The sequence below is a fragment of the Equus caballus genome, chromosome 26 (genome assembly GCF_041296265.1).
Source record: "Equus caballus isolate H_3958 breed thoroughbred chromosome 26, TB-T2T, whole genome shotgun sequence".
Classification (NCBI taxonomy): domain Eukaryota; kingdom Metazoa; phylum Chordata; class Mammalia; order Perissodactyla; family Equidae; genus Equus; species Equus caballus.
In genome coordinates, this window is record NC_091709.1 from 17,763,676 (window position 1) to 17,785,987 (window position 22,312).

At 33.3% G+C, this 22,312-nt stretch overlaps 1 protein-coding gene across 15 annotated transcripts in view; it reads left to right on the forward strand.

The window, feature by feature from the left end:
- Nucleotides 1–22,312, forward strand: part of ROBO1 (roundabout guidance receptor 1) — a 1,062,787-nt gene that overhangs the window by 969,921 nt on the left and 70,554 nt on the right. For all 15 annotated transcript variants that reach the window (XM_005606101.4, XM_070252490.1, XM_070252492.1 and 12 more), the window contains 3 exons: nt 10,722–10,846; nt 13,462–13,633; nt 21,412–21,617. In XM_005606101.4, the coding sequence (XP_005606158.3) occupies nt 10,722–10,846; nt 13,462–13,633; nt 21,412–21,617 (503 nt within the window). The remainder of the gene's footprint in view (nt 1–10,721; nt 10,847–13,461; nt 13,634–21,411; nt 21,618–22,312) is intronic.

Here is a 22,312-nt window from a genome sequence, read left to right on the forward strand (position 1 = left end):
ATCCAAACCGGGGAACCCCAGGCTGCTGAGAAGTGGAACATGCGAACTTAACCCCTGCACCACTGGGCCAGCCCCGGTTTCTGGCTTTCCAAGTTGATTTAGGGAATATAACCATCAAAATTATGATCCTGAGATCCTATGTCAGGTGGCATATCCATTGTCATAGACTGCTGGGTAGCTGCATTTCAATCTTGGACTCTTTAGTAAGCAAATAAGTAAGTCACACCATTTGATAACTTTCAGGAAAGTAGGGACATTTTTAGAAGAGGAAGGAAAAGAGAAAGAGTATTAATTTTTTCTGAGTACCTATAATATGTCAGGCATTGTGCAAGTTACTTTGTGGGAAAATAATTATTCATTATTATTCTGATAAATTATAAATTGAATAGATATTCTACAGCAAGGTTTCTCAGTTCTGGCACTATTGACATTTTGGGCTGGATAATTCTTTGTTGTGGGGAGCTGTCTTGTGCGTTGTAGGATGTTTATCAGCATCCCTGACCTCTGTCGACTGGATGCCAGCAGCACCCCGCCTTCAGTTATGACAACCAGAACTGTCTCCAGAACCACTGATCTACAGAATAATGTGAGATATTTGAGTGGAGGTGAAAAGTTCATCGTATTTTATCTATCCATTAAAGATATTCTAAAAATGCCTCTCTTAATCACTCTATTTTTGTGTCTGAAAAGTTGAAAGACAATGACAGGCTTTTATGTTAAACTCAATCTTTCCCCCCAGAAGAAATCATTCTTAGTATTAAAATATCCTAAGGGTTTTTAATTGTTAGAGATATTATCATTCATAAGTATCTATGCATATAGTTTCTGTGGCGCGACAGTAACTGGGTTTTGTCAGTGCAAATGCAGATAGCTTCACTACTTGAAAATTTGAGTGTTCCTCTGTTTTAATAAAAATGTGTTTCTTCCTCTAAAAATCTTGTAACTCACTACTTTACCCCATTCATATTCTCTAGAATGTGGTATTTACAATTCTAGTCTGTCATATTTGTTAATTGAGCTCAGTTGTTCAAAAAGCGCTATATATAAGAATGAAAAAAGATCATATCAATTTAAGAATTTGCTATAATTTAGCTATTAATAATGAAACTTAATATCTATGGATTAGCAGAAGGATTTCATAGTCAAGTGATTTTGTTTGCAGCCTATTCGAGAAAGCTGTTGTCTGCTTGGTCTTACCATACATAAATTTGCCTAATCATGAAATCTTCTATAGAGTCATTCTAGGAGTTTGGAAATATTTAAATTGTTTTGGACCCAAATACTGTGGCGGTCTTCTGTCATTACATTTTAAAAGCATTGTATGGCCCATTGCTAACAGTGAAGACTCTAAATACTTTATTTAACTTGTAAGGATAAACTTGAATATGTTTGCCAATATGCTTCAGAAATTGAGACCTCAATATGAAAATACCAAAATCTTAATCATAAGGTGTGCTAGTTATGCAAATATTTCCTTTCTTGGAATTTTCTTGTGTCTCCTAGGTTTGTCATATGAGCTATGTGTATAAAGCACTTCATCAACTCAGGGTAATATAACTGAAAAGAATATTTTTGAGGACACTTTCTACTAGAATATGCATTTGTATATACATAATCTGAGGGAAAAATATTGGGGGCAGAGGGATATATCAGCTGTCCTGTTTTGCCTCTGAATTTCCACGCTCTTAAAATCATAGCGTAGAAAGCACTTTGAGTCAGCTACTCTATTCCTTTAGCAGACAGGGTTATAGCTAAACTGTTGTGGCCAAATGGAAATAAATCCCATTTTTAAAGACCTCTAGAGACATCACAGTTGGCAACCAATTCATGGTTCAGTGCCCTTTACTGTTAACTGCTTCTTTTCTATACTTTCCCTAAGCCATTCATGCTACTATTTAGGCCCATTATCTTCTCCTTTTCTGGCCTAAGTAGTTATCAAGATTGGCTTGTCCCTGTATTTATTAGACCTAATCTGAGGACTTCTTAAGTATCTGTCCAGCTAACATTTTCTCAGACCAAAAAAAGTCTTTTTACCAGCTTCTGTATAATTTTTTTCATTTATCATCTTTCTGACTCATATCTCTTGAATATGACAAGCAGATAGAAGAAATCTTTTCTTTCTTTCTCCCCCTACCTCCCTCCCTTCCTTCCTTCTTCTCTTCGTTCCTTTCTTCCATTTCATTTTGCTTCTTTTATCTCTTAGCTTCTTGTCTTATTTATAAATAAAGATTATTATCTGAACAATGTACATTCTTAAAATACAGATTTCAAAGTAATTAAATAATCTGGAGCATTTTGATTTCACATTCAAAAGAGGAAGAAGGTCTCTTATTTTACGTGTGTGTGTGTGTGTGTGTGTGTGTGTATGTGTGTGAGGGGGTGGGAGAGAGAAAGGCTAAATTCTCTCAAACTTTTTAAACAGTTGTTTTTTAAAGAACTATCAGTCAAGCATGTAATATTTGTATATCTCTAAGTATCTTAAAGAGATACTTTCTCTTTTAGATTCAAAAGGGAATCAGAAAGTTTTATAATTATAAAATTTATATGTATAATATAAATATATATGTATATAATTAGATTTGGATAACTCCCCTCCCCCTCCCAAGAAAATTCAACCTAGGTGAAAACAGTATGCTTTCCATACAAACTCAGCCTGTGACAAGTTCCCTAATCACTCACCCTTTTGGAACTCCCTCTAATTAAAAAACTTTAGAGCTGTTACTGGAGGTGGATTGTAATCTCCATAATATTGCTATGTTAAAAAAATAAAATAGCAAGTTTTAATCTCTTAAAAATATATACTTATTTTTAAAAATTACTTTGCCTTCCTTTTTCACATATTTACCTTAAAATGTGTTATTGTAAAAATATTATTTGTTCTCGTGTTTCAAGAGTAGTATTTTATTCAATTTATAATGATTTCAAGTGATTAAATGATTTAAATTGTTTCACCCTTAGAAAATGATTGCATTATTTTTCGTTCCATAAAGGTGAACTTTTCAAGAGGCCTTAAGTCTTTCTTCTCACCTGTTAGTTTTCTGTGTCCTTTAAAGACTGTAGCTAGATATTCTGAAAAGATTTTCAATACCATGAGGAGTTCTTTAAAAAAAGTTTTCGTATGTAGGTATGAGGTAATGATTGTGGTGGTAAAGATTTGAGGTTAAACACTTTATGACAGTTTAAATGTAAAATCAAATACATTTTGTGTCCTGTTGCGTATAGTTTTCCCCAAACTGATTAACCAGTAGGAAAATTTGTACGGGCACTTGGCGTCAGTCAAGAGGACTGGAAGGCAGTCTTTGGTTAGTCATCTGTGACCTTGAGAGTGTGATTTAACAATTTAGGTTCTCCGTTTTCTCAGGCAAAAAGGAGAGGGTTAGACTGATAAGTTCTAAGGTTACTTCCAGCACTAACATTTTATAGTTTTATTGTTTTATTAGACATAGAGACAGACAGGCTTTTCCTCTTTCTTAGCAAGAAAAGGGAGTTGGGTTAGAGGTGCTCCCAGCCTTTAAAGCAGAAAGAAAAGAAGTTGAGAAGAGTTATGAGAAGGGTGGGGGTGAAACTGCCCATAAACTACAAACTTTAGAGGATAATGAGTGAACAGGATCCAAATGCCTCTGCTTTTCTCTGATTCTTTCTGCACATACCTAAGTGGACATTAATGGACACTGCCTGTTGTACAGAATGTCCTTGATCTCTGCACAGAAACAAAATCCATTGACCTAACCCTGAGAGAAATATGGTGAAGGGGAAATCTGAGAAAAACTTAAAGAAATTTCTAACATTTATTCCTTAGAAGAGAAAGTTGGGGATGATAATTTCCTTCAAATAAGTAAAAGGATTTTATGTGAAGGATATTAATGGCATTTATTTGTTTACTGAAACTAGATTGAATGAAAGAAAGGTTAAATTGAAACAGGTACATTTTCATTTAGATAAGAGGAATCATTTCCTGATAATCATGGTTGTAAAAGCTAAAGGGATCATTCAAGATAGGGTCCTTTCAAAAACCTCTGATGTTTTAGAAGCTTCTATGTTAGATGTTGTTGTTAGATAACTTTTAGGGTCCTTATACATGACGAAATATTTTCCAATTATCATGTGTCATTGAAATGATATGCAGATGCATTAGCCTGAAGTTTTAAAACGCATTGGGTTTTACGTAATAAGAGATTAAATTCCTATGACTAAGTGTGGGTAAAACCTAAAAGCAAGGAAAAAATGCTTTTTTAATTTTAAATGAGCTGCTTCCTGGTAATATTCTTGTTTCTAACATGTTGCACATTTTTGAAATGTTTAAGAAATTTTAAATTACTGAAAATGTGTGACTATAAAAGATTTAGGAATCATTCCTCTAATCTCCTGACTTTAAATTAGGCTTGATTTTAACTGCATGAATTTAATGAGATCAAATTTATTTTGGCAAATTACCCCAAAAGATAATTCTACAACTTTTTTTTCCCCTCCCCAAAGCCCTAGTACATAGTTGTATATTCTAGTTGTAAGTCCTTCCAGTTCTTCCATGTGAGCCACTAACACAGCATGGCTTCTGACAGACAAGTGGTGTAGTTCTGCACCCAGGAACAGAACCCGGGCCACTGAAGCAGAGCACGCTGAACTTTAACTGGTAGGCCATCAGGGCTGGCTCAATGTTTTGTTTTTTCAAAGCAAAATTCTATTGCTACAATATAGGCTCTTTCTCTTCTAGTTTCTAAATATTTCTAAAATAAATTTCTAATAAATATTTCTAAAATAAGTTTCTAAAATATTTCTAAATAATATATATTCTAAATATTTCTTCCTGTCACTTGAAAGACATCATCCTTAAGGTTTCAGGAAATGTAAGCAAGTCCAATCCACTCTGTTTGTGTTTTCAAATCTGGATAGCGTAGCTGTTGAGGCTATGATAAACATTAAGACTAAGTAAATGAGAAAGTTTTTTTAACTTTTCTTGCCTGAGTGAATGAAAAAATTATGCCTAAAATTTGTTCTTAAGGCTGAAAAATAAAGGCAAATTATTTCACTCTCTTTGAAGGGAACATGTGAGTTAAAATGTATTTCTGAATTATGTTTAAATGTTGCATATGTGAGAACAATAGGCAAGAGAACTTTTGTCTCTTTTTAAAAAACCATACCATTTCACAGCAGCAGTGCTGGCATAGTTCATTTATTTAAGCCACAGGAATGTGTATGAAGTCTAATTAATTTTGACTTGTTGAAAAACATGGGAATTATTTATTTGAGTAAAATGGATTGTGGGTGTCTACTGGGCTATTATGAAAAAGTTCTGCATTTGACAGTAATTATCTTTGTTTCTAAAAAAGCAAAACAGCACAAGCATTTTTCAGTATTTTAAACATGTATTACTTGAGCTTTCTATATTAAAATACCCAATGATTCAGCATTTAAAACAGGTAATGTGATTATGACTTTATGAAATAGGGTTATAAAATTTTCTCTGTTTTTATAATTTGTTCGCATTTTTCAGTGTGTCTTCTCAATTCGCAAGAATTTAAATGTAACACCTTTTAATAACCTTGCTACTCAACCTATGGGCATAATACCTGTGCTTGTTATAAATGCAAAATCTCAGGCCAAACTCCTGACCTATAGAATCATAATCTATATTTTAACCAGATATTAGAGTGATTTGTGTGCTTATTCAAGTGTGAGAAGCACTGGTTTAATAGAATATCATTGGCAGCATGAACCTTTTAAAAATTAATCTGATGGTGGAGATATAGGATTTAGTGCTTCTTTGTCTTTGATTAAGATGCTCAATTTCTATTCTATGTGGCATTAGCAGTTAAGATTTATCCTGTTTTTTAAAAAACCCATTACATATATAGTTATCTAACCCTGTGATCTCGTAGCAAAATGTAAAGTCATTGAAAAGCATTTTATAATTTCATAGCTATCATCCATTGTAGCTGTGCCATTTAATCATAGTAGAGATTTTAAGATTCATTTCTTTCTTAAATTATTCATGATTATAGTTAAAATGCTAACAAATATTCATTCTTGGGCGATATGAGCCATATATCCCAACGTTAATGTGTTCTTTATCTTAAAACAAAAATCATTGTTGTCAAATCTTACTACATTTTGTTTCATTTTCTGTTTCTTTATTTTTATTTATTCCATGTTTTCTTTTTTTCGTTTTAGTTGGTTCTGGTAAGTTGACATTTTGTTGGCCATCTTCTAATCACCGTGTCACTGTGACTGGAACTTCTCTTCCCCTTTCCATCCATACCCTTCCATGTCCTTCAACCAATCAGCCTCCATGTTTCACTTGTCATTGGCCACAAAGACAGACTGCACAGAATAAAGTCTGCAGGAAGTATGGGTAACTGTGACAAAGAGTAAAGGTAATGGGGTTGCTAACTTTATGTCTTGTTAAATGATGTGTGATCTGCATCCTTTTATTTTCTTTCCTTAAGTGAGTGATAAAATAAGTGATGGGACTGTACCTTTGTTAAGTACCATTTCAATTTGTATCTCATAAGGTGAACAAACAAAAATAGGTGATGAGAGAACAATTTAAGATGTTTTGGTTAAAAACATGTTTATGAATTCGTGTCTGTCTATCTGAGGTTTTGTAACTACTGTTCAATAATGATCTTTAAAAGTTTGTTGGTGAACAACCTTGCACTTAGGCCTGTTTGCACTCATTTTCATTTCAATTTATCAGATTCATTTCATTTTATGTAAGAAATAGCCACATGATATGTCCAAAATTTATTAAAGTTTGCTTTGATAAACCTTTGTCCTCATATAAATAGAGTCATTAGGTGTCTGAGTACTTTCATGATCAGTACATCGGAAAGGTCCATTTACTCTTTAAGGATGCTAGACTACCATTTTGGGAGAATTTTGCATGAGTATGCTAAGTGGTATGCCAGGGAATAATTTTGACCCTGAAAGAATCTTTGTAACTATTCTTTAAGTTCAAAAGTTACACAAATATTACAAATGTGTCATTTTATACTAATACAGATAGGATGGATTGTTTAATAATAGTGATGTAATGACTGGCTATTTAAAAAAAAGTTGCTTTCTGTATACTACCATACATACAAAAATATAGATGGATTAAAATTTAAACATAAAAAAGTAAAGATAAAAGTATAGGATAAAAGTGGAGATAGATATTTATATAATATAATTTATTATGTATTCTATAGTCTAGCTTATATAATTTTATTGATACAACAGCAAAAATACCTAAGCAGATTAGAAAGACTTAACAAAATAGAAAAATATATCTATAACATATATGAGAAATGGATAAAATTTTAGCCTCTCAATAGTTCTTTTTTTTTTTAAGATTTTATTTTTTCCTTTTTCTCCCCAAAGCCCCACGGTACATAGTTGTATATTCTTCGTTGTGGGTCCTTCTAGTTGTGGCATGTGGGACGCTGCCTCAGCATGGTTTGATGAGCAGTGCCATGTCCGCGCCCAGGATTCAAACCAATGAAACACTGGGCCGCCGGCAGAGGAGCGCGTGAACTTAACCACTGGGCCAGGGGGCCAGCCCCTCAATAGTTCTTAAAAATCAAAAAGATAAACATAGGGACACAATGTTCACAACAAATAGGATGTCAATGACAAGGTAATGTGAAATAAATGTTTAGCTTTGCTAAGATAAGATTGCTAGTTAAGAGGAGATTCTATTCTGTTTGGCAAGATGTTAGTGCTCAGTGTGTGAGGTTTGGGAGAAAAGTGCCCAGTTAGTGAAAGTGTCAGTTGAAATAATCTTGAATATAATTGTGAGAGGGATGTTAATCTCTCCATTGTTTTAATAGTGAAAATTAGAAGCAATCTAAATTTTTAAATAATAGATTGCTCAAATACTTTAAGGTAATATGTATAGCAATTATTAAAGTCATTAAAATTATATGTAGGAGAATATTTTAAAACAATGTGGTCCAGGGGCCAGTCCTGTGGCCAAGTGGTTAAGTTCTCGGGCTCCGCTGCAGCGGCCCAGTGTTTCATCGGTTCGAATCCTGGGCATGGACATGGCACCACTCATCAAGCCATGCTGAGGCGGTGTCCCACATGCCACAACTGGAAGGACCCACAACTAAGAATATACAACTATGTACTGGGGGGCTTTGAGGAGAAAAAGGAAAAAAAATAAAATCTTTCAAAGAAAAAACAAAAAAACCCAATGTGGTCCAGTTTGCATGGTTGAATTACAGATAGCTTTTCTTTTTTTTTTTACTTGCCTAATTTTCTAAATTTTCAACACTAAACATATGTGACATTAATAACATGATTGTGTATTTCTAATATAGCAAGTTTAAATGTAGCCTTTGAAAAGTACCCCAACATTTTATCATAAACATCAAGTAGATACAAATGATGAATGGCCTTCTCAACCTAAATAGATAGGGGACGATGATAGATTGAGAAATAGAGGCATATTTAATCCATTAACATTTTTTTTGTAGAGATATAGTGATATCTAATATTTAACATGCATGTTGAAAAGGATTTTTTTAAAGTTCTTATTTCTAAGACATATCTTGCGGCTGATGTCAATGTTGCCATTGGCTTGAGAATATGCCTGCAAAATACAGTAAATTCATTTCCAGGCAAATATCCTGTGTGGAAGGATTGCTGCAGGATAAATGTAGTTAACATAAGGGTTTGTAGCCCATGTTCCCAAATAAGTCTTTGAGGTTTGAGGAGAACTGGCATTTTATAAAAGAAACATGGATTCTGGCACATGTTATTAGACATGCTTCTGAGATTTAGGAAAGAGACCACCCGAAGGTTTTACTTGTCTAAGTGGTTTGAACATTTATATTTTCCTACTCAAATTCCCTGCATATTGGAAAATCATATTCTCCCATTCATTTAATTAATCATTTGGGTTTCTTTCATTGAAACAAACCAAATTCTCTTCTGGATTTAGTTCATTATCCAGTCAATCCTTTCGGTTTCTTTGTCTGATTTCTACATTAATTATTCCAACCGTTAAATAAGGAATCAAATGCTCCTGTATGGATGTGTATAGAGAGAAATCCCTAAATGATGAGGCACATGCCTGTTATTATACCTGGATAATGATAGTGTTTGCTAAGTTCATGAGTAAACCACTCAATTACAATCAGAGTTTAAAAAAAATTATAAGGTAGAACTTCAGTGTTACCAAATTGAACCTAAACTATATCTCCTAACTTCATATTTTCTTCCCTACAAGTTACAGGACATTTGAAGGCATTTGACCTGGTTTTTCAGGTCTCCTATAATTTTCTAGTCAAATGGTATAATTTCTACTAAACCTCAATTAAAAATAAAAAGGGAGGGTAGAAGAAAGCACACTCATCTAGATGTTAGGAGATCTAATTGCTTTATTCAATTTTGCCTCTATTCAATCTTTGGCAAGTTGTTTTATATGTCCCCTTTTTAAAAAGGGGTTTTATATTTCCAGTTGTGTGTATCTATATATGCAAATTTATAAATTTATATATAATATATCTTATAAATATTTTTATATATGTCTTATATGCAATCAACCAGAAAATTTTTAGCAAGAGAAAATTACCCTTTTAAATACCTTTGTTGAAAAAGAAATCATATTCTTGTGAGCAGAGTGGTAGCATTTGTAGACATATTCTGAATATAATTTTTTATTCATAGTCACTTTGAGTTATCCTAAGTGACTGACATAAGTAACTAAAAGTACTTTTAAAGAAAAGGTTAGAAATAATGGAACAGTCTTAAAAAGTGGATTAGAAGAACCCTAATCCTATGTAAACTGTTAAATGTCTGGCTTGAAATGTTCACTTCAATTTGAACTGAGACAAGAGAGGAGAATAATTAGGTGTTTCAGACAACTGATAAGAAATGAATTTGAAGAGTGTAAACAGTAGGTAAAAAGACTTACATTCATTGCACATTTTTTGAAGCACAAAGCACAAGCCAAAAACAAGCTTTTTTTTTTTTTTCCAGGAGTGACTCCATCAGCACACCTAATGTGCTCAGCTGCCGTTGCTCTCAGTGTAACTGACACAATTTTCTGACACTCTATTTACTGCAGGATGAAGTGGCCATTTAAGTCTGTATAAATCAAACAGTTTGGACAAAGCTGACAGTATTTATAATGTCAGGATGAGCAGATGTTTCAAATTTGCCCTCATTTCCATATATATTCTGTTTGAACATGCCCTTGCCTATGTAAATGAAGGGGGCTTTCGACTCCACTATTGCGTTACATTCATTTCTATTCAAATAATTGGACTGAAGATTTTAAATGGTTGTAATTTGCATGGTAGCATTTCAGGAGCTTTTGAGTTAAATTAAAGTACTTTTAAGACCTGCGTACATCAGGGGGTCCTTGCGTGTATCCATTCATCTTTAAGCAGCTCTAAATGAGAAAAGATATATTTATTAATACAAATTTCAGGTATACTTTGAATGTAAAGGGTCAAATTGTTACTCAAGAATTCCTTTTAATATAGAGGTTAATCTTAGAAGATCGGGTAATACGAAAAACCTCTTCACAAAACAACTATCTTCCATTCTATAAATATGCACTTAACAATTTAACTTCAATCGACTTAAGGATGAGAATTGGTACATTCTGTACTATAGTAATATATAACGAGCTGTATAAAATAAAGGCAGCGCTTGTGATATCATCAGATTGTCTCCACTAGGACAATAGCTACGTTCTTTTGATCCAATGTAATTTGTTTCATCTCCTTTAGAACCTCCGCATTTCGTTGTGAAACCCCGTGACCAGGTTGTTGCCTTGGGACGAACTGTAACTTTTCAGTGTGAAGCAACCGGAAATCCTCAACCAGCTATTTTTTGGAGGAGAGAGGGGAGCCAGGTACCATCTTGTTCTAATTATTTCAATCAGCAAAGATGGGTGCCAGATATATAAGAAAAACTGACATATTCCTTAGTCATATAGCGGTGACTTTAAGAGAGCTGGGAAATCTCTGAGTGCCCACAAAATTTCCTTCATTGTTTTAATTTTCAAAGTGATTTAAAATTTTACCTTTATTTCCAATTCAGCCGTGTTAAAAAAAACCTACTCTTTTTCTCAACATGATTCAATTAGTTATCATGTCTGTTATTCTGGTATCTGTAATTATATGTTGAAAGAGATTTATGCACTTTTAAAATAGAGATGATAATTATTTAGTGTAATTTCTCTGAAAATACTAGGAATCTGAAGTGTCTTTCTCACTTCTTTATGTCTTAATTTGTATATATATGTGTGTATATGTGTCATATGTATACATACATATATCATGTATATATATGTATATATCAATTAAAGATTCATCAAACTATATGAAATTCTTTTTAACATAGATGTTATGTTAAATATAGTTCAGTATATTCTAATTCTTGCAAAACTATCGGGTAATCACCATTTGCTATCAAATCCTACTCTCTAAACATTTTATAAACCAGAATTTTCTATATACATTGAAACTAGAATATAGAGATTTGTGTTCTTACAAACTCTGTGTTCACTATTGGGCTTTGGTTTAATAAAAAGGAAATTTTGAGGGGCTGGCCCCATGGCCTAGTTGCACACTCCACTTTGGTGGCCCAGGTTTTCAGGTTCGGATCCCAGGCGCAGACCTACACCACTTGTCAGCCATGCTGTGGTGGCGACCCATATATAAAGTGGAGGAAGATTAGCACAGATGTTAGCTCACAGCTAATCTTCCTCAAGCAAAAAAAAAAAGAGGAAGATTGGCAACAGATATTAGGTCAGGGAAAATCTTCCTCAAGCAAAAAAAGAGGAAGATTGGCAGAGATCTTAGGTCAGAGGTAATCTTCCTTAGCACAAAAAAAAAAGAAGAGGAAACTTTGAAACAATTTCACTTTAAAAATAATAAGAAACTTTAAAATGGTTTTTTAAATGTCTTTTTTTCTCATCTCTTAATGACTGGACTTCTTCTATAAAGGAAAACATTTCCCTTTATATGTTTCTGATACTTGAAAAAAATGATTGTCATTCATTTTCACTGAAGATTTTCCTAACCTCTTTTATTTTTTCTTACATTAATCTTGGGGGTGCTGTTTCGTGGTCTTACTTCTACTGTGCTCATGTAAATAACATGCAGGTAGTTTACTGACTGCACTCACTAATCTTCTCTAGGCAATGCCATCACATTCACTTTTGTTTTCACTTGGGCAGGCAGATATTAATTTGCTTATGGTATGTAGGCCATCATTTGACTTCTAGTACCTTGACTGATTCTAACATGTTCTAACACAGACTCAAAGGACTAAATTTACTGACCACAAATTAAAAACAAGAAAAAATGAAATATTTTAGTAGAGCAGAAGAATTGGAAGTATATTAAATAAGAAAATCTGTGTGATAATAATGGTAAATCTACTAGAAGTACTTCTTCGTAGAGTAATATTTCAATGATTCATTTAGTTATTTAAGTTATTCATTAAGTCATTTAAACTCTCTATAAAATTTTGAAATCGTTTTGACTTGGTTTGGTTTAATGATACAACTCACTTTTTACTAAAATTTTGTCGTTGAACATATGTTCACGGAATAGTAGTTAAGCCTTTATAAAATGATGTATGTTAAAAGGCAGCTAAACTTTCAAAAAAGAGTATCTTTAATTCATTAGACGAAATATTACCCTTTATTTCATGAGAAACAATGGCATGATGTGTTGTTATGCATGAAAGATACACTCTCTCCAACAAGCATATTTTGATTCATAGTGAGAAATATGTACCACAAAATAACATCACATCTTATCTTGACTTTCTATTTAAGGTAACTTTCCGCAGAAATAAAACTCCATAATGAATTCTTAAGTTCAATATTTGAATTTCAAAATAATCCATAACAGATACCCTCACCATTTAACAAGAGAAACAAGAAACTGTTGACAATTTGATAGGAATGACTGTATTTTTATAATGGGTGGCTAACAGAGGTACTTGTTCTGGTGCCACAATGATATATTTGAACTTAATTTGTCAGAATGTGCTTAAATCTTAATTCTGTTTATATATTAAAAGTCTTAGTGTTTATAATTCTAATAGTCATGTATATGTGAAGCAAAGCTTTTGACTTTGTTTTGGTTAAATATGTAAAACTTTTAACTCTAATGATACCTAATATCCTTCAATATCTAATATTGTTTGAAACTGGTAATTATAAAAGCACATATTAATATTTAGAATTTACTTGAATTTGCAAATGACCCTCTTTAAGGCTACACCTTTAAACCTTGTGTTTTCTATGTTTATATGTGTGTGCACATCTATATATGTGGGGTGTGATGAAAGAATATAGAGCATATTTGTTTGTATATGTATGTTTGTGTGTGTTTGTGGTGTGTGTGTGTGTATACATTTATATATTTTCATATATATATGTATATATGCCAAAATATTAAAACCTAGCAATTAACCTATTGTTATTCTTTCTTCCCAAATTCTGGGTTCCAGAATCTGCTTTTCTCATATCAGCCACCACAGTCATCCAGCCGTTTTTCGGTCTCCCAGACTGGTGACCTCACTATTACCAATGTCCAGAGATCTGATGTCGGTTATTACATCTGCCAGACTTTAAATGTTGCCGGAAGTATCATCACGAAAGCGTATTTGGAAGTTACTGATGGTAAAGTAGAGCATTTATTTCAAAATGTCCAAATTTGGCTTAGAGTCTAAAGAGAGTACCAGGAAATGTATTTATTTTCAACTTTGTATCCTTTCTTACAGCAATCTTGGTGTACTGTTGATAAATCCAACTCACAGTTCATGATAGCAAACAAGTTTTTCTTAATAATGTGTTTTTGTTCTATTTATCTACTCCCCTAAACATGATCCATTAATGCCAAGCATATTATGAAGACACAGTGACGGAGAAAGTCTCCAAACCATAAGATGGAGAGTAGTAATAATTTGAAAAGAAAAAAATATGTATACATATAAATATATAAAAATAATTATACACATATGTATATACCTATAAGTACGTATAATAAATATACCATCATGCATCACTTAATGATGGTGATACATTCTGAGAAATGTGTCATTAGGCGATTTCGTCATTGCTTGAACATCATAGAGTGTACTTGCACAAACCTATACGATATAGCCTACTACACACATAAGCTCTATGGTAATAATCTTATGGAACCACCTTTGTTTATGTGGTCCATCATTGATTGAAATGTCATTATGCAGCACATGACTGTATATACATATACATTCTTTTTTGTTGCTGTATAGTTTTCCATTGTATAAATAGCACTATTTATGTACTCTTCTATTGATTGATTGTTTTCAGTTTAGGGCTTTTATTAATAAAGCTCAATATTCCTGTACAAGTATTAGTGGGCATGTCACTCAATTATCTTGGTTTACTTTTTAGTGGATACATGTATTCATTTCTCTTTTTTTTTAATTTTCTCATATATTCCAGATACAAGTCTTTGTTAGTGATATGTATTATAAATATTTCTTCCCAGTCATTCTCTTAATGATGACTTTCAGGCTTAAGTAACTAATTTTAATAAGGACCCATATATTATTTTTTTCTTATATGGATGGTACTTTTAGTTTCCTGTCCTACCTTCAGGCCATGAAGATATGTCTTTTTCTTTTTTTTTTTTGAGGAAGATTAGCCCCAAACTAACTACTGCCAATCCTCCTCTTTTTGCTGAGGAAGACTGGCCCTGAGCTAACATCTGTGCCCATCTTCCTCTACTTTATATGTAGGATGCCTACCACAGCATGGCTTTTTGCCAAGCAGTGCCATGTGCACACTCAGAATCTGAACCGGCGAACCCTGGGTCGCGAAGAAACAGAACGTGCAAACTTAACCGCTGTGCAACTGGGCCAGCCCCGATCCATGTCTTTTTCTGGAAACTTTATTGTCTATACTTTTGAGATTTAAGTTTTCAATCCATCTTAAATTAATTTTTATGTATGGTGTAAAATAAAAGTCAAATTCCTTTTTGTCCCCCCTATAGATACTAATTGTTCCAGCATCAATTTGTTGAAAAGACATTCCTTTCCCTGCTGACTTGCAGTGGCATTGTAATCATAATTTGCATGAACATAAACGTGTGGGCCTACTTCTCTTCTCTCTGTTCTATTCTCTTGATCTATTTATTCCTGTATTTATGGTCTTAAATATTGTAGCTTCATAGTAAATCTTACAAACTGGTAGTGTAAGTCTCCAACTTTACTTTTCTTGTTTTTGATTGGCTATTAGAGGTCTTCTGCATTTTCTTATAAATTTTAAAATCAACTTGTCAATTTCCATACACATGCACACACACACACACACATCCTAAACAAAGAAAAAAATCTGAGTTTTTAATTTTTATTCCACTTAAATTATTGAGCAATTAAAGACAAGCTAATATCTTAATAATCTGAGTCTTCCAATTTAGGGAAATGGATTATATTCCATATATCTCTCTCAATTTATTTAGATTTTTAAATCCTCTCAACAATGTTTTATTGTTTTCAGGGTAAAGGTCTTGCACATATTTTGACAGATTTATATCTACAATATTTTATGGCTTTCTATGTGACTGCATATCTATATATTTACATTTCATTATTGTATTACTTAAGGCAAGATGTATAATTGACCTTTGCATATTAACCCCGTATCTAGCAACTTTGCTGAATCCACTCATTATTTCTAAGAGTTCGTAGATTATTTTGAAATGTCTGTGAGCAAAATTTGCCAACTGCAAATAAAACCAGTTTTACTTCTTTCCAATATTTATACCTTTTAATTTTTTTTACTTGTCCTGCATTGTCTGTGATCTTCAATATGAATAGAATAGTGGACATATTTTCTTGATTCAAACTTCAGGGGATAAACATTTAGTATTTCATCAGTAAGTGTAGTGTTGGCTAGGATTTTATGCATACCCTTTTGAAATTCAAAAAAATTCCGGAGGAATTTTTTAATATGTCAGTTTTATTATTTTCTAGTGCTCTCAGGATAAACTTTATATTCTTTAATGTGGCTTGTAATTTGTGATCTGACCTCTGCAGGCTCTGCTCTGAATACTGTATTGCTCACATGCCCTAATTTTACTGTGTTTGCTATGCTTTTCTTTGAAGACTTCTGCACATGCTGTTTCTACTGACTTGAAATTTCACTTCCTTCAAGAAGCATTTCCTAACTGCTCAAGTATGGCTACTCTGCCCCTACCCCTGCTATGTACAGACATACCCCATTTTGTTGTACTTCACTTTATTGTGCTCTGCAGATATTGCATTTTTTACAGGACCTTCCACCAGCAAAAAGATTATGACTTGCTGAAGATTCAGATGATGGTTAGCATATTTTAGCAGTATTTTTTAATTGTTATGTACAGTTTTTTAGACATAATGCTATTATACATGTAATAGTCTACGGTTTGGCTTAAACATAACTTTTATATGTGCTGGGAAACAAAAAAATTTGTGTGACTCACTTTTTTGTGATATTGGTGGTCTGTAACTGGACCCACGATATCTCTGAGGTATGCCTGTATACACATATTGCATCCTATTCTTTCCTATCTTCTCTCTTTATTTTCATGTATTCTTTATTAGACACCAAGTTCCATAAGAGCAGGGTCATGTCTCTCCAATTAAGTTAAATATGTAGCTATTAACCACCAAAGTCTGACACGTGGTAGATGCTCAATAGATATTCTTTGAATGAGTGGATGAAACAAAGAAGGAAGGAATGAGCAGCTGGCTCTTGGTTAAGTCAAAATTGAAAATTAGGGCTGTCTCATTCAAAAGTCTAAACTCTTACCCGTGTCTATGATACATATTATGTATGTACTGGCTCCAATAAGTTAGAATGACCTAAAAAGTTTTTATAATTTCTTAATACCTTACAGCTTATTAAATGATGGTTGTGAAGACCATGTGATGAATTTGATAGTGATCAATATAATCAATAGAAAAGTAGAACATAAACTTGTACATACATTTATAATTGCAACTTTATAAAGCAACTTGTGTATATACAAGTAACTTGTATATACAGGTGAACATGAAAAAAGGCCAAAGAAAACTATGGTAAGATGTTTTCAAGTGTCTCATCATTCTCTTAATTAATAGTTGAAAGCATCTATGTGCCATCTGACATGGCATTATCATGTATTGCTGTATCTGTGAGAATTTATTAGGCACAGCAACTTTTGCTAAACTAAAACAAAAACCCTAAATTTGTGAATTTGTGATTCATCCCTAGTAGCCAATTCCCACCTAACACTGAATGTCCTGTTCTCTCTTACAACCTCTGGGGAGATGGAAGATGATTTTGTACTTGCTGTAGTGGTACTGTATTTTTAGTTTTGTTTCCTTTATTCTGGAGTTCATTGATATTGTACAAGCAACTTACAACTCTGGACTCATTCTTCATAGGTAAACTGTAATTTTTGTCAGTGCTGGCACTGTCAGTATTTATATACTGCCAAGTCAAGTCATGAGGATAGCTAGTAGGCAGAGTACTTTCTGGATGCTATTTGACTTTAGCTTCTTGACCTTCTTTATTGTTTACAAACAGAATAAAGGCAAAATCAGAATAAAGCATGAGGCACAGAAGATGGTGGAATAGCATCTGTCTTGGAAATGTTGCTTCTATGTAGCTGTGGCTACTCCAAATAGCATTTGATTCAGAAACATAGAAATTCACACCACCTATTTAATTGAATATGTTTCTTCTCTTTATTACTATAATGTAAGGAAAAAGTAGTTAATGATTATTAAATTATGTATAAAATTTTAAATCACTTGCATTCCTCTCTCAAAAGTTATTGATAGACAGGGGAAAGAGTGTTAACTTTTATTCAGAAAAGATAGATTTGCCAGTTATTAACTCTTTGGTTTGGCCAAGTCACTCGAGCTTTCAAAGTTTCAGTTCCCTGATTCCTAAAATGGGATAATAATATTTTACAGCCTAACTCATTGGTTTGCATGATATGATGCTTGAGAACTGATGGCAGTTGTAATGTATAACTCTGATGTTTCTTGGTGTACAAATGTGAATTTTTCATATTTAAACCAGTGTGTGTATGTTATTTTGTATCCTTTATCACTTAAAATTATTTTATAAATATATTTATGTGTATTAAAATAGTATTCATAATCATTATATTTGAGTGACAAAATATTACTTCTGATGATATACACTCATTTTTTAGGATCCTTACATGTGTCCTTGAACATGGAGAAAGATAGGTAAACTTTTATAGACCCTGCTGTGACAGAGTTACACCACCTGGTACACTGCTTATCCCAGTACTACTACCACGGCTATTGCCACTATATTGATACTTATTAATAATCAGTTACAGTAATTCAATGCTTCCTTTGTGCCAGGCACTATACAAAGAACTTTTCACATATCAACAATTTCAAATCTGGCAACATCTCATTTTACAGATGAGGAAATAGAGGCAGAGAATGGTGAAAGGTATGCCCAAGTCGTACAGATAATAAGTAGCAGAAGTGATTTTGAAAACACAAGTCTGCACTGTCCAATATGACAGCCACTTGCCACATGAGGCTATTTAAAGGAGAATTTAAATTACTTAATATTAAATAAAATTACATATCCAGTTCCTTGATCACACTAGCCACACTCAGATGCTCAGTGGCCACTGGGAGCTATTGGGTTCTGTGTTGGGTGATGCTGATAAAGAACTTTTTTTTTTTTTTTTTTGGTGAGGAAGATTGTCCCTGAGCTAACACCCATCCCAATAGTCCTCTATTTTGTGTGTGGGATGCCACCACAGCATGGCTTGATGAGCGGTGTGTAGGTTTGCACCAGGGATCTGAACCTGCGAGCCCAGGACCACTAAAGTGGAGTTCGTGACCTTAACTACTACCCCACAGGGCTGGCCCCAAGGGAACATGTTTCATTTTATAGCGCTACATCTTTCTGGCTCCAAAGTCCATGCACTTACTCACTTTGTTAAACTGTATTTCTGTTTCTTATACTTTCTATTTTTTTACCTGATAATTCATTCTAATAATTTCAGTGTAAAATATTGGACCCTTAATTTGAGATCTGTCTCATAAGTCCTAACTTGAGGTTTGACTCATAAATGTACTACACTCTTTAGTTTGTGTAAATTTGCACATTTCACCAGTGTTTTGTTCTAATCCATGATAACACCAACTGTTTCATTTTGTTTACCTAAAAATGTGAAATTGCTTTAATGAACTCTTTCAGCACTCATTTACATATTAGTTTTTTACATAAAAGGATAAGTGATGAGACCACAATTCATATATATGTCTAGCTATTTGCAATTAGCACTTTCATATCTATTATATCATTTAAATCTTCATAGCAATCCCTTAAGCTGTTTAGAACAAATATTCTTATCCTCATTTTACAGATAAAAAAACTGAGGCTTAGAGAATTTAAGGAATTTGCCCAAAGACACGTGACAGATGGTGGAGCTGATAATCGACCCTACTCCTGTTTGTTTGCTTCACTTTTGTAAACTACCCCGTGTAAAATGGGAAGAAATAAATGAAAGAGAAACAGCATCATTAAACTGGATTGGAATGGGATAAGGGGGTGTGGAGGATGCTAAGTGTGATACAAATATCAAAAAACCTGTAAAGATATAGAAAATGAATAAATCCCCAGATACTGGATTGTGTCTAAATATAACAAGACTACCAATTGTAAACCACGCCATTACTGGACTTAATTATAATCATTGTAGAGAAGTGCTCTGTTACTTATTCAGTTAATGTCTGGAAATAAATATTCATTCATTCCTATAATCAAGGGAGCACAAGTGGTACAGTCTTATAAAACCCCAATGCAATAATACACTTGTATTCTTTTTTTTATACTTATCAGGAGAGGCCTCTAATTTGATTTTAGCCAGTCTCAATAGATAATGTAGAAAAGATTAAATAATTCTAAGCAAAGGAATTATTGGCTTACATTTTTCATCCTTGGAGTGTCTGAAACACTCCTGCCAAGTTTCAAACTGCAGTCTTCTACTGTGCCCCCCTGGCATTAGCTGATTTCACACTAGTAACCAAGGATGGAAGAGAATTGGAAGGGTAGGTTGAAAATGAACAGTTGCTGATTTCATTCTCTTGCTTTCTTGTTTCTCTTAGATTGAATGCACACAACTAATATTTATTGCATGATAAATTAGGAACAAATTGAAAAGTGACTCCAGCTTGTGAAAATCTTTGGTGCATAGCAGTTTGAACATGACACATCCAGCTTTCCAAATTGTTGCTTCCAAAGTTTAGTTACTCTGGCAACCACTTTCCTTTCATCAGGCAAATTGTTATAATTGTCTTTTGTATATTTGTGACTCAAAAATTTTTTAATTAATATCCAGAATTTTAAAGCTTAATAGTGAAAAAAAATTTCTGAAACTTAATTTTTAATTTTTACTTATTTATAAAACCATTTATGGAGTTTCACCTAAATTTCCTAGGTCAGGGGATGAGAACATCTCTCTAATTCAGGATTTATTCCAGTTCTACTACAGTTTTAGATTTTTCCTTAAAATAATTGTTTTATCTTAGATTAAGTGTTTCAGTTTCAGATTTTTCATGTAATAATAATTTTATTTATATATTATAAAAATGCTTCCTATTGTTACCTTCCATAATACATGAATACCATTAAGCAACATAATTAGCAAAAGTGTTTTCCCATTCCTGTAATTACAATATGGAAATATGATATTTACCAAGTTAGGACATCAGCTTGAGTTTTGATTTGCCTACCAACAATGTATTTGGGAAGTTTTCCAGTTTCTCTGAATTCATTAGGGTTGGGAAATTTTTACCCACATATTCCTTTAATTGAAAGAATTCCAAGGTAAGAAGAGCTCAATTATATTGATTTGTAAATTATAAAAGTCCAAAGTAACTTTTTGAATCCAAAATTGTTAAATATGCTGGAATAGTACCATCATTTTTTCTGTTGGATATAAAACTGTTATCAAATATCAAGTTGGCTTCGGTTCATTTATGAAAATTCATCTCATACATTTCCTTAGGGTAAATGAGTTTTTTTGTTGTTGTGTTTTGTTTTCACATATTTTAAAGTTTAAAAAGTATAGCTTTCCATTTCTTACCGCTGTAGTCTACTTCACCATCCACAATCCTTAGTTAGGCCCTGAACCCTTAAGTTAAATGCATTGCTTGACAATGCAGCGAGCTCAGTCAGTGGTCATTTGAAAGGAGTACATTGCATATCATTTTAATATGCTGAATCAGTGCGTCATATAAATGCATTCTGAATAATGCATGTCTCCTACTTTAATTACTTGTTTAATTAGTTTGTTTCAAAGCCTAGAGCAACTGATGTTGCTTGGATGATTAGAAAATTGCTTCCAGTTGCAGAAATCTATTTCCTGTTGTTTCTTTTGGCAGTGATTGCAGACCGGCCTCCCCCAGTCATTCGACAAGGTCCCGTGAATCAGACTGTAGCAGTGGATGGTACGTTAGTGCTCAGCTGTGTGGCCACAGGCAGTCCAGTGCCCACGATCCTGTGGAGAAAGGATGGGGTCCTTGTTTCAACCCAAGACTCTCGAATCAAGCAGCTGGAGAACGGAGTGCTGCAGATCCGATACGCTAAGGTAACTTGAAATGACACCCTGGGTTTCCCATTTTGTTCCACTTTGTTTTTGCCTCCGGCAACTAGTGTTGAAGTCTCAAATTTTAGAATCAATGAAATGCTAAATAACAGTATTAATATATTTTTAATTTGAAGCTTTATTCTTTTAGATATTCCACTGTGTATATTTAAGATGATTTGACTCATAATTTAGCCCATGGCAAGTAATTTAAGGTTTCATATGGAAGAGAAAAAAAAATTTGAGACCTCTTGAGGAAATTAGATGGGGTTTTGTGGGAAACAAAGTACCTTCCAGAGTGGTTTGATGCAATCATTATATAAAGAATTTTCAAAGATATGTTCCAGTACCATTATATGTGCAATATACTTGATCAGTTCCTCTATTGTGAATATTTGGTTCAGCATTTTGCAATTACAGAATACAATATGTGCAAACAAAAACTATAAAGCAATGTACACACTGAGCATACATTTCAAATCAGAATGTTAAATGGTGAAAAGCCCCCAGGTCTGTGGGAACGATTTGGGATTTACCTTCCCAGGGCGTCTCATCCCATACCTGTTCTTTCAGGACTGTGTTGTTTTGTTTTGATTTTTCTTTTTCTTTTTAGGTCAAGGTCAGACAAGCTCATGAGGCCTGTGAAAGAACAGCCTCGACAGCAATACACATACATTTCAGTTGCGTTATTACTTATT